Raw genomic sequence first — 13710 nt, forward strand, 5'->3', positions numbered from 1 at the left:
TGGAGGAATCTGGAAAACACCATGCTGAGTGAAATAAGCCAGTCCCAAAGGGACAAATATCATATGTTCTCCCTGATCGGTGACAACTCACAGAGCACCAAAAAGGAAACCTGCTGAAGTGAAATGGACACTATGAGAGACAGTGACTTGATCAGCCCTTACCCTGTCTGTTGATGAGCAATTTAATACTTTATCCCTTTTAGTATTTTTTTTTTGTTCTACTTAATACTATTGGTTGAACTCTGTAATTAACACACATTTATTCTTAGGTGTTTAAAGTTAACTGAAAAGTGATCCCTGTTAAATATAACAGTGGGAATAAGAGACGGAGGAGATGTACAATTTGGGACATGCTCAATTGGACTTGACCCAAATGGTGGAGTTAGAAATGTGTCAGGGGATTCCAATTCAATCCCATCAAGGTGGCATGTACCAATGCCATCTCACTAGTCCAAGTGATCAATTTCTGTTCACAATTGATCATAACGATAGGACTAAGAGTCAAAGGGATCACACAAACAAGACAAGTGTCTGCAAATACTAAGTGATAGAATAAAAAAGGGAGAGAACTATCCAACATGGGAAGCAGGATACAAAGCAGACTCATAGAATGGCAGATGTCCTAAATAGGACTCTGGCCTCAGAATCAGCCCTTAAGGCATTCGGATCTGGCTGAAGAGCCCATGAGAGTATTTTAGGCATGAAAAGCCAAGACACTCTGGGGAGGGAAAAAAAAAACACCTAAATGAAAGATCTCTACGAGTGAGATCTCAGTGGAAAGAACAGGTCATCAAAGGAGATACCTTTCTCTGAAGGCAGGAGAGAACTTCCACTTTGACTATGACCTTGTCTGAATAAGATCAGAGTCGGCGAACTCAAAAGGCCTCCATAGCCTTGGCAACTCATGACAAGAGCCCAGGGTGATTACTGACGCCATAAATGAGTGTCAGTTTGTTAAGTCAACAACAGGAGTCACTGTGTACTTACTCCTCATATAGGATCTCCATCCTAAATGTGCTGTACGTTGTGATTTAATGCTATAAATAGTACTCAAATAGTATTTTACACTTTCTGTTTCTGTGTGGGTGTAAACTGTTGAAAGCTTTACTTAATATATGATAAACTGATCTTCTGTATATAAAGATAATTGAAAATTAATCTTGATGTGAGTCTTAGGGGAGAGGGAGCGGGAGAGGGGAGGGTTATAGGTGGGAGGGAAGTTATGGGTTTGGGGATTCCATTGTAATCCATAAGCTGTACTTTGGAAATTTATATTCATTAAATAAAAGTTAAAAAAAAGTTTAAAAAATTTAAAATAAAAGGCATTTAGGGAGGAGGAAAAAATGCTAAGGTTACAATTTATCATGTATTTTATAAAGAATCAGGAAAAAAAGATTTTAAAGACTCTCAAGAAAAGAAATGGTGAATGCTTAACAAGATGCAAATGATAATTACCTTTATTCGATTATTGCATGTTGCACACATGCATTGAATCATTACACCATGTCTTAGAAATATGCACAATTATTATGTACTAATTTAAAAAGAAGAAATTCTATAAATATGTCTCCATAATTCAAATGGTAGTAATACAAATGGTCATGTATGCAAAAATAAAGAATCTAAACAGAGCCTTCGTATCTTTTACATAAACTTATACAAAATGAATCATAGACCAAGGCGCAAAAAGCAATATTATAAAATTTACATAAGGTAAAATTGGCGACTACCTTCTTGATCCTGTACTTGATCATGACGTCCTATACGGAGGAACCAAAAAATTTCTGTGAAGGAAAAAAAATGAATTTGGAATTTATTAAATTCAAAAACTCTTGCCGTACAAAAGCACTATAAAGAGAATAAAAATATGAACCAAATACTGGAGACATACTTGCAAGCACCAGATGAAGGTATCATACCTAATATATACAAAGAAAACATAATATTCAACGATTAGGAAACAACCACATTAAGGAGCAGGTAGAAGTTATGAACAAATACTCGATGGAAGACTATATACACATAACAAGAAAAGCATAGGAAAATATGGTCAATAGCATATGACATTAAAGACCTGAACATTAACAAGATACCAGTACATACCTATTAGAAATTCTTAAATCCAAAGAACTGAATAGCAAATGCTGGCAAGAACATGGAATAACAGGAACTGTCATTTATTCCTGGTAAGGGTGCAAATTGGTACAGCTGCTTTAGAAAGACCATCTGGTAGTTCTTATAAACCTAACATCTTACTATAGATCATGCTCCTAGGTATGTCCCCTTTTGATTTAAAATTTTATACTAGTGCAAAAACCTATATAAGAATGTTTATAGTAATTATTTTCATAATCTTCAAAAATTGGAAGCCACCAAGTTGTCCCTCAATGTGGACAAGTGGATAAGCAGGTTGTGGTACATCCATACACTGGAGAATTACCCATCAATAAAAAGAAATGTACTATGCAGAGCAAAGTCATGTGGTGCAGCTAGTTAAGCTCCTGCTTGTGATGTCTGAATCCCGTATCCGAGCCCCCGGTCAAGTCCTGGCTGTTCCACTTCCCTTTCAGCTTTCTGCGAGTTTGCCTGGCAAGATGGCCAAAGTACTTTTGCCCTATCCACGAACATGGGAGATCTGGATGGTGCTCCTGACTCCTGGCTTCAACCTGGCCAAACGCTAGCTGTACTGTATGAGACACACTGATGCTATAGTAATAGCTCATTTTTATGGTATTTTTTAGGGAGTAGATAGCCTAGTTATTAAGTGTTGTGGCATAACGGGTTATGTTGCCACTTGCAATGGTGGCATCTCATATCAGAGGAAAGTTTTGAGGCCTGGCTGCTCTGCTTCCAATTCAGCTCCCTGCCACTGTGCCTTAAAAGCAGCAGAAGCTGAAGTGTTTGGACCCCTGCCACCCATATGGGAGACCTGGATGGAGTTCCAGGTTCCTGGCTTTGGCCTGGCATAATCCCTACAGTTGTGCCTATTTGGGACTGAACTAGCAGATGGAAGATTTTCTTCAATGCCCCAACTTTCCCCCCAGCTCTGCCCCCTGTACTCTGCCTTTCAAACAAATAAAACAAAATATAGCTTTTCTTTAAAAAAAAAAAAAAACACCACATGGGTCCAGCACTGTGGCTTAGAATGTAAAGTTGCCACCTACAGTGCCAGCATCCCATATAGGGACTGGTTCCACTTCCGTCTACTCTACGTCCAATACAGCTCTCTACTATGGCCTGGGGAAGCAGAAGGTGGCACAAGTCCTTGGGCCCCTGCACCAACGTGGGAGACCCAGCAGAAGCTCCTGGCTCCTGGCTTTACATGGGTGCAGTTCCAGCTATTGCAGCCATATGGGAAGTGAACCAGTGGATGGAGGACCTTTCTCTGTCTCTACCTCTTTCTTTAACTCTGTCTTTCAAATAAATAAATCTTAAAAAAAAAGAAATTGGGTTTTGATTAATGATGTAGAAGTCCTGTGCTGTGTTCCTGTGTCCTGGCCCCAAGATCCTGGCTTCCAGCTGCAGCACTTCCATGGCTGTTGCTGGAATTTGAGGAGTGAATTACCAGATGGCACATCTCCATCTGTCTGTCTGTCTACCTCTGTGTTTGTCTGTTTCTCCTCCTCTGCCCTCAAATAAATGTGGAATTTTTAAGTGAGGAAAATGTACCTTTGTTTTTTTACTTATTTTTTTTGACAGGCAGAGTGGACAGTGAGAGAGAGAGAGACAGAGAGAAAGGTCTTCCTTTACCATTGGTTTACCCCTCAATGGCCACTGTGGCCAGTGCGCTGTGGCCGGCGTACCACACTGATCTGAAGCCAGGAGCCAGGGTGCTTCCCCTGGTCTCCCATGCGAGTGCAGGGCCCAAGCACTTGGGCCATCCTCCATTGTACTCCTGGGCCACAGCAGAGAGCTGAACTGGAAGACGGGCAACCAGGACAGAATCCGGAGCTCCGACCAGGACTAGAACCCGGTGTGCTGGCACCACAGGCGGAGGATTAGCCTATTGAGCCACAGTGCGAGCCAGGAAAATGTATCTTAAGGTATAAAAACAGACCATGTATGCACTTAATGTGTGCCATGTACTTCAATATTAATAGATGACATGAAATAACCTAGAATTCATAGGAGAAAGTATTTATTACAAATGCGCACAATTATTGTTTTCTTGACATCATTGTTTTTGACAGTTACAGAATCTGAAAACACCATTTACCATGTGTCAGAAAAGAAAATGTCACCTTTAGTCAAGCTAAGTCAATCATGAACTGGAATTATTCACTAAAATAAAATTAAAGCTACTTCCTGTACTTGTGTCTTAAAAAGAGAGATTATTTATTTAAAGCCAGAGCTCCAGAAAGAGAAAGTGAGACTGAGAGAAATCTTCCATACACTGGTTCACTCCTCTGAAAGCCACAACAGCCAGTGCTGGGCCAGGCCAAAGCCAGGGACCAGGAGCATTATATGGGTCTCACGGTTGGGTGGCAGGGGTGCAAAGACTTGTGCTTTGCCTAGGCAATAATCAGGGAGCTGGGTCAGAAGTGGAGCAGCTATGACACGATGCAGCACCCATATGGGATGCCTGCAAGGGATGGCTTTACCTACCATGCCAGTACACTGGTGCCACCTTCTGTATTTCTTAAAGAGAAGTACTACCGGCTGATCTCAGAGATAACACACCTATAAACCATGTCTATTCTACTATAATTAGACTATATAAAATCACTAAGTCAAGTTTAATAATTTGATTCCTATACTGGAAAATTCAACATAAAAACTGAAGAAATAAACCTTGAAATGAAACCGTATTTCTAGACATTGTAAAACCAACATTGATGCTAAAAGCTACTAAAGTTATGCAGATTCTTTTTTAAAATCATTCAAGTTTTGTTCCACATTGTACTGGAAATACTAGCTAGAGAAATTAGGCAAGAGAAAAAATCAAGGGCACCTAAATTGAAGGGAGGCCACGTTGTCACTTTTGGCTAATGGATGATCTTACATATAGAAATCTCCCCAAAGACTCTACCAAAATGCTGAGAGAACTAACACAATCAGCAAAGTTTCAGGCTGCAAAGTCAACATACAATAACCAGTAGAAAGCCAATCCCATGTTCAACCGCTACACTAAGACAAAAGCAAAATAACTGGGAATACATGGGACCGAAGAGGTAAAAGATCTCTACAATTGAAACTACACCTCATCAATGAAAGAAATTAAAGAGTATTTTAGATATGGGGTTAGCACGTAATACTTGGAGTTTTATGGCTAGTTCAATATTTCAACACACATACACTCCGCATCAATTGATCCTACCAGACAATTAGCCTTCCCAGAGATCTTATTTCTTTTCAGCTTTGCCGTCCTGTAGTTCAGCCTCAAAGATTCCTTTCATGCAGAGCAGGCCTAGTGGTGAGGAATGTCCATGTCCCTCCAAACTTCATGTTCAATCTTCAAGGTCAATGCTACAGTATAGAGGTGGGGAATGCAGGACTAGGGCTCCACTCTCTTTCACAGGATGAGTGGGTTCATTTTTTCTAAAATAAAAAGAGTTAGATACTTATTTGAAAGTCAGAGATACAGCAAGAGAGGGGGAACAGGGCAGAGGGCAGAGGGCAGAGGGATATCTTCCAATTGCTGGTTCACTCCCCAAAGAGCCACAATTACCATGGCAGGGTCAGGTCTGTCCTGAACTCCATTCAGATCCTCCACATGGGTGGCAGAGGCCCAAATACTTGGGCCATCTACTGCTGCTTTCCCAGGCACAATAGCAGGAAGCTGGATTGGGAGTGGAGCACCCAGGCCTCCAATCAGTGCCCACATGTGATGCTGCTGTAGCAGGGTTTAACCTGCTGGAATCCAGTGTAGGCCCCAGAATACCTGACTGTCTAAAAGTGCTTGAAGGGGTGAGGTTGTGATTAAACAATCTGAGGACACCCCAGGAAGCCATGCTCTTTCCTTAAAATTTACGGGTGAGTGTTGAAATAAGATGTGGTACTTTTTTAAGGGCTACAATGCAATTTTTCTACACATGTACTTAGCTTCAATCAACCACAGCAAACCACCAGCCTTTCCATTTTACCATTTCTCTCTGAAGAGGGCACACAGCAGCAGCAGAGACAGAGTGCTTTTTAGACATCAAGTCTGCTGGAGCCCTGATTTTAGTCATCCAGCCTCCAGAACAAACACTGAGGAATACATTTCTGTTCTCTTTCAATGACTCAGTTCAAGGAATTTTCTAAGAGTAGCTCAGGGCCGGCGTTGCGGCTCAATAGGCTAATCCTCCACCTTGCGGCGCCGGCACACCGGGTTCTAGTCCCGGTCGGGGCGCCAGATTCTGTCCCGGTTGCCCCTCTTCCAGGCCAGCTCTCTGCTGTGGCCCAGGAGTGCAGTGGAGGATGGCCCAGTGGAGGATGGCCCAAGTGCTTGGACTCTGCACCCACATGGGAGACCAGGAGAGGCACCTGGCTCCTGGCTTCGGATCAGCGTGGTACACTGGCCACGGTGCTCATTGGAGGGTGAACCGACGGTAAAGGAAGACCTTTCTCTCTGTCTCTTTCACTGTCCACGCTGTCTAAATAAATAAATAAATAAATAAGAGTAGCTCAGAAATCCTGAGACATCTGGAAATGTCTCGATTTCTCCCTGCTATTCTAAGGACAATTTGGAGAAAGCAGCTCTCTCAGCTGACACTTAGATGGCCTTCCATACCTGGACTATGCCCAACCCAGCTACCTTCTGGTTCTCCAGGGTTTCTAACAAGAATTCCGGTGATGGTCTAAGGGGGAAAGGATGATGAGAGATCCCTTCCTCTCAGCTCTGTCCACGTGAATAATGTGCCTGGTGGTGCCACAGGCAACAGAACACTTTGTCAAGGTTATGAGGATGCCAGAGAAGTTGTAACATCATTCTGAGACCTACAATTCAGAGATTCAAAAAACTGGATGTGTATCTTGATTGCAGACAGAAGTCTTTAAAGACCTAACAGTTGTTATCACTCTTTAAACGAGAAAAGAAAAGGCCACTGGAGCATCCCACATGTTTTAATGTCTCAAAATATAAACGTCAATCTATTACCAACCTAAGCCAAAAGCTCATGGGGTCCTTGGTTTTGTTTAACTGGAAGGTTTTTAAGAAAACTCCTGAGGATTAGTTGTGGCTGTGACTGGTCCCTGCCCTCCTCTGACTTCCTAAGGACCAACTGTCATGAAATACAAATTCATGCAAGTCCCTGCTGGACTGCCATTGGTCCATTCTTGCTCTGACTTCATAGGAAGCACTATGAGCACATAATTCCACACGCCTATATAAACGGCTGCCCAGCCCAGGTTTTTGTCCGCTTTACCAGGGAGCTATTTCGGTGACCTGTGTGACTTGGACCCATCTTTGCGTGCGCTTGAGCTGGTTGTTGGTGGTGTGCTGTTTTGTTTGTTTGTTTGTTTCTTGTTCTATTTGGTTTTTTCTTTTCCCCATTTTGTTTTAGTTTGTTGTTTTCCTCCTATTTCTTGTTTGGCCCATTGTGTCTTTTTTTGCACTTTTTTTCTTTTTGGATTCCCCCATCTTTAGCTAGGAAGTGCTGCTAGATCTCTTAGTGTTAGCGTAGCTATTTAGTGTTTGTTGTTTTGGAGTTTTTCTGGTTTTTGTTTTCTGTTTTGGTTAGATAGGGCTTAGTCTTGCCACTGTGTTTGATTAGTGTAGTTAGTATAGCTAGTGTGGCACTGTAGTCAGATCGGCAGGTAGTCCCCTTGTTGTCCATTTATTTTCTTAGTTATTGTAGTTAGGGTAGCTCCTTAGTTAGCGTACATGGACAGGAATAGTAGCCAGAGCAGAGAAGAGAGTGTAGTTAGGGACACCCACCTGGAAGGCCATGAGGCTCTGGATGCCCTCGCCAGCCGTCAGCTTGATCTCCAGTTTCTGGCAGTCCTGGGCAGGGGCAGCTTCGCCAGGGTGCTGCTGGCCCGCCAGCCGTCCAGCCAGCGGCTGGTGGCCGTGAAGCTGTTCAAGGAAGATGAGAGGGACCCTTTCGGCACCAGGCGAGCGATGCAAGAGGCCAGCATCATGCAGCTCCTGAGCCACGAGAACATCATCGAGCTGCTGGAGGTGGGTTGCGTCGGCCACCACCACTGCCTGGTGATGGAGCTGGCGGACAGGGGCGACCTCCACCAGTACGTGATGAGCCGGGGCGGCCTGCCAGAGCCTGAGGCCATGGTTATATTCGATCAGATCCTGGCAGCTGTGGGCCACTGCCATGAGCAGGGCGTGGCCCACAGGGACCTCAAGCTGAAAAACCTACTGCTGGACTCAGACATGAATGTCAGGCTGGTGGACTTTGGGCTGAGCTGCCAGCTGCCCGAGGGCGAGCTGGTGTCCGGCTTCTGCGGGACACCAAAGTACAGCACCCCCGAGGTGTTCCAGCAGGTGCCGTATGACCCATTCGCAGCAGACATGTGGAGCCTGGGGGTCATCCTCTTTGCCATGCTGGCGGGGGCCATGCCCTTCACAGGGAAGGACCGGGAGGAGCTGCGGGACTGCATCCAGAGGGGGAGCTACGAGCTCCCGTGTGCGGCCAGCCCGGCCCTGGAGGAGCTCCTGAGCTCATTGCTCAACCTGGACCCAAGCGACAGGCCCACGGTGGAAGTCGCTCAGGAACATTTGTGGTTCGACCCCTTACGAGAAGGAGCCGAGGGCGAGGAGGTGACCGTGGTGCAGCCCCTGGGGGTTCCCGAGGACCCAGAGGCCCAAGAGTACCTGGCGGGCCTGGGTCTGCTTCCGGACGCTGGAGCCTCGGTGCCATCTGGTCCTGGAGGATCCAGCCGGAGATCCCTGCAGCCGGACTCCCGGAGCCTGGAGCAGGTACAACCCTTTTGGCAGAGCGTGGGTCTGGCCGTGGTCTCCCCACGCAGCTTGACGGTTTTGTGGGCATGAGGGAGGTCCAGAGTGCACCTGTCCTCCTCACCCGTCTTCCTCTCTCTCCTCAGGGACACAGGGAACCCCAGCCTGAGCTGGAGTCCGAGTCCGAGGCGGAGTCGGATTCAGAGTCGGTGCTGGAGCTGGAGCCCTCGCCGGAGCAGGAGTTGGATCCGGAGATGGAGTCAGAGTTGGAACCTGAGCCAGAGCCTGCCGCTGCTGCCCCCGTCCTTCCCTTTTCCCTCCCTGGACAGCTGAGGGAGAGGAGCCCTGGTGCCCCCGAGCCCATCCCTATGGTCGTCCCTTCCACCCCCAGCCCCAGGTGCAGACTGCACCTGCTGGGGCCAGAGGTCCCAGCAGCTGAGCCTCAGGAGCCTGGGACCTCAGCATCGGCCTCTGTCCCGAGCAAGGGCCGGCAGGGGCTGGGCAGGAGGATTGGCAGGAGCATCCTCAGATTCCTCCTGTGTGCCTGCTGCCTGCCGGCCCCAGCCCGCAGCCCTGGCCCCCGCAGCCGAAAGGTGGTCCCCCGCTAGCCTACCTCAGAGCACATCAAGAACAGGGGTCGCAAGCTGAGCCTCCTGAAGCTTTTTCACTTGCTTGAGAGTTTTCTGTGCTTCTCATGAATAAAAATCTGAACTGTATGCATGGAATTGGTCCTGTGTGGTGTTTGGGTCCGTGTGTACACCTTGGCATGGACGGATGGAGGTAACAGGCAAGAGGATGTCACATGACAAATACAGTCCCCTCTCATTGCTCTGGCCCTACCACAAAGGCTGACCTCCAAGACCTAGCGAGCAGAATATTGGTTCCAGAGGCTGGTTGGGGGTGGGGGGTTGAAAGGGCAATGTGGGCTGGATACGGGAGTGTGGGAGAGATGGAGGTGAGAGGGTGGCGGGGTGATGGAGGTGAGGGGTGTGTAGAGGGAGGGAGTTGAAGAGAGGGAGGGAATAGAGAAAGGAGTGTTCCTAAACCTCTAACACAGCAGGGAGGTCCTAGTCACTTGGGATGTGCACTGAGGTAGAATTGCATATCCATACCCAATACCCACCTGCATTGCCAATGGAGAACAAGACCCCACCCCCGAGGCCAAGGACTCTGACATCACAGTGCACGGGATTGGCCAAGTGTGGACTCAGGCAGCTGCAGGTGGGAGCTGGGCCAGAATTTCAATTGTGGCCTGGGTTCAGCTCAGAACAGAGGAGGCTATGTAGCTGAGGTTTCCCTGCAAGTGTCAAGACATTGGGTCACCTCGCCAGAGAATGGACTTCCAAAGCTGCCTGTGAACACAGGAGGGAGCTGGAAGTCAGCTGGAGGCTGCCAGCAGAGGACAGGGCCTCTCGTTCACTACCTGGGGAAGCTGTAGATGGGATGGTACTTAGCTAATGATCATTCCTTTCAAATCTGAAGTTAAAATCAGTGCTCCCCCATACACATCACAGAGCTCACTTGCTGTTCTGCCTCCTATCAGGACAGACTCAGAGCTGCACTGTATTCCAGCTTATGTGGCTGGGCTGGCCATTCTTGGAGGCCTCAGGGAAGTTACAGAGAAAAGGGACTCCAAGAAATCTCAAGGTCACCCAAGGGGTGACAAATGGTTCATGGCGATCCTCATGGGATAAGGCTGTGAGCCGTGTGCAGGGCAGACATGCAGGCACTCCGTGTGAGCTCCCTGCATGCATGTGACATGGCTACCATTGTCAGAGGTGCAATGGGAACACGGTTCCTGCTGGCGTGTGTGCACCTGCCCATGTGAGACCACAACAACAAGGTCCCAAGAAGCAAGCCCTGTTGGGAGTCACAGAGGTGGCCTGGGCAATGCCCCCGGTGGGCTTGGTTCTCCTGACCTTGCAATTCTGCGTTCCCTAACTGGTCAGTGCCCATTATCCTGGCCCAAGACGTGTTTCCCTCCTGGAGAAGTCCTGAGAGGCTTTGCCACGTCCCAACTTCAGCTTCCCTGGGCCCTGGGCTCCAGAGTTGAGATCGATGGTAAAGCACAGCAGCTCGTAGGGGCTGGTGTCTGTAGGAAGGGGCCTTTGCCAAGGCCAGTTCCAGGGCCACAAGACTGTGGATTCCCAAGAGAGGCAGCGGGGAAGACTTTCCTCTTCAGTGTACTACAAGGCTCACCAGCCTACCTATCATGGTCCTGGTTCCTCCCCATCCTGGTGAGACTGTCCTTCAACCTGAGGGCAGGGCTGGGGAACCAAGAAGCAGGCAGGGACGGGGTGGCAGGCTTGGTGCCCCCATCTGCTCAACAGTGTGGGTTTTCTTTATTAGCAGAAACACAACTGTGAAATCCCACTGTTGCTGTCCCTCAAATCCATGCCTGGCTCTGTCCCCCTTCAAGGCAGGACTCAGCTTCTCCTCTCAATGGAGACCTGAACTCACCTGGCCCCCTGCCCACCTTCCCTCTGCACACATTGAACACCCATGTTTATCACAGGTACTGGGTCACCTCTGGTCCACTGCACGTGCTCTTTCCTCTCTGGGAAGCCAGCAGGCCGGGGACACCAAGCCTGAAGCTTGGATCTGCATCTGGGTCTCTCATGCTGGGTGTCAGGGAACCAAGGACTTGGCTGTTCACCTGCTTCCTCTCACAGTGCGTGTGAGTAGGAATGTGAAATTGAAAGCAGTGCCAGGACTGGAACCCAGGCACTGGGGTAGTCCATGTGTGCTTCTCAAGCAGGGTCTTGAGACCTGCCCTACTCACCTGCACCTCTCTGGCTTTTATTTAAACTGCAATCACCTACAGGTGCCAATTCGATGCCTGGCTGTTCCATTTCTGACACAGCTCCCTGCTAAGGCCTGGGAAGCAGTGGATAATGGGCCAAGTCCTTGCACCCCTGCAATCACATGGGAGACTGGGAAGAAACTCCTGGTACCTGGCTTCAGACAGGCTCAGCTCCAGCCATTGTGACCATCTGGGGAGTGGACCAGTGAACAAAAAATCTCTCTCTCTCTCTCTCTCTCTCTCTCTCTCTCTCCATCTGCCTCTATGTAACTCTGCCTTTCAAAAACAATGTATATGCACCTAATTACAGGGTACCTTGCTATTTAAAAGAAATGATAATGGATCCAAAAGGAGACATTTTCAGCAACGTACAGAACAATCAGACAGAAAATCAGCAATGAAACAACAACAGTTAAATGACATATAGACTAAAAACTACATAATGGATATCTACAAAATTTTTCTTCCCACAGATGTAGAATACACAGTCTCCTCACCAATGCACACAACATTCTCTAGGATAGACCACATGCTAGGCCATTAAAGCAAGTCTCAGCAAATTCAGAAAATTGAAACATACCATGCATCTTTTTGGACCACAATGGAATGAAACTAGAAATCAAGAACCCAAGAATCTGTAAAACGTATGTAAACACATGGAGACTCTACAACATGTTCCTAATGAACAGTGGGTCAATGAAGAAATCAAAAGAGAAATCAAACAATGTCTGGAAATGAATGAAGATGACAATACATCATATCAAAATTTATGAGATTCTGCAAAAGCAGTGTTAAGAGGAAAGTTTATAGTAATTGGTGCCTACATCAAGAAATTGGAAAAGCACCAAATAAAGGAGCTATCAATGCATCTCAAGGGCCTAGAGAAACAAAAACAAACTATTCAACAACTAGTTAAAAGAAAAGAAATAATTAAACTTGGAGAAGAAATGAACAAAATTGAAAGAAAGAAACAAACTAACAAACAAAAAACCAGCAAAATGGAAAGCTGGTTCTTTGAAAAAATAAACAAACTGACACACCCTCTCCCCAACTGACTAAAAAAAAAAAAAAAAAAAAAAAAGAGAGAGAGACCCAAATCAATAAATGCTGAAAAGAGATAGAGATGAAAAGGAATGTAACAAATAACACCACAGAAATAAAAACAGTCATCAGAAATTACTACAATGAGCTGGTATGACAACAAACCGGGAAACCTAGAAGAAATGGATAGATCCCTGGACACATAAAGCCTACTTTAACTGAGCCATGAAGACAAGGAAAATCTAAACAGACCAGTAACATGACAGAAATTAAATCAGGAATAAAGACCCTCCCAGCAAAGCCAAGATCAGGACTGGATGGTTTTGCCGCTGAATTCTACCAGACATTTGAAGCAGAACTAACTCCAAATCTTCTAAAACTATTAGAAACAATTGGAAAGCAGTGAATCCTCCCAAACTCCTTCTAAAAGCCAGCATCACATTAAACACTAAACTTGAAGAAGATACAACAGAGGAAGTGAATTACAGACTGATTTCCCAGTTGTCCAGAGGTATTTGCGTACTTAAGGAGATCAATACTGCCAGAAAACTGATATCAAGATAGAAGGGATATACCCTGAGACAGTAGGTTATAAGGAAAAACTAAACGCCAAGTTTATTCCCTCTGGCCTTCTTCACGCAGAGATCACATGCGGCTAAGAGTGAGAGGCAATTTACAACAGCAGGACATGCACACCCGTAATGAGAGGAGGCTGGGGAGGGGGAGCTTTTTATCCACACTCACATAGACAGCTACGTGGGACTCAAAATCAGTAGCTGAATTTTCTCATCAAGTAGATTAGGCAAGACCTTGAATAATTACACAAAAATGTTAAGCCTGTCGCTATTCAAGGACCTATAAATAAAGGTAACGCCCTATTTCCACCTATTTAATATGTACAGAAGATAATGCAGGAAAGTTAACAACAATAAAGGTTTATATTTCATACAATTAACAGTTCCGAAAACAAGACAAAAGTAGAAGATGGACAGGCTGATGACTGATAGTCATTGACACAACACAGAAACTTTGA

The 13710-nt window shown here is 46.2% G+C and overlaps 1 protein-coding gene across 1 annotated transcript; it reads left to right on the forward strand.

The window, feature by feature from the left end:
• Positions 1 to 7804: 7804 nt before the first annotated feature.
• LOC133749356 (serine/threonine-protein kinase MARK2-like) lies at positions 7805 to 8926 on the forward strand. Its single transcript, XM_062178530.1, has one exon. It carries the CDS (start codon positions 7805 to 7807, stop codon positions 8924 to 8926), a length of 1122 nt encoding a protein of 373 aa, XP_062034514.1.
• Positions 8927 to 13710: the final 4784 nt, after the last annotated feature.

Source organism: Lepus europaeus, chromosome 20 (assembly GCF_033115175.1).
Source record: "Lepus europaeus isolate LE1 chromosome 20, mLepTim1.pri, whole genome shotgun sequence".
NCBI classification, from domain to species: Eukaryota; Metazoa; Chordata; class Mammalia; order Lagomorpha; family Leporidae; genus Lepus; species Lepus europaeus.

Coding starts and splice junctions, on each gene's coding strand:
- LOC133749356 (XM_062178530.1), top strand. CDS start 7,805: ATGGACAGGAATAGTAGCCAGAGCAGAGAAGAGAGTGTAGTTAGGGAC.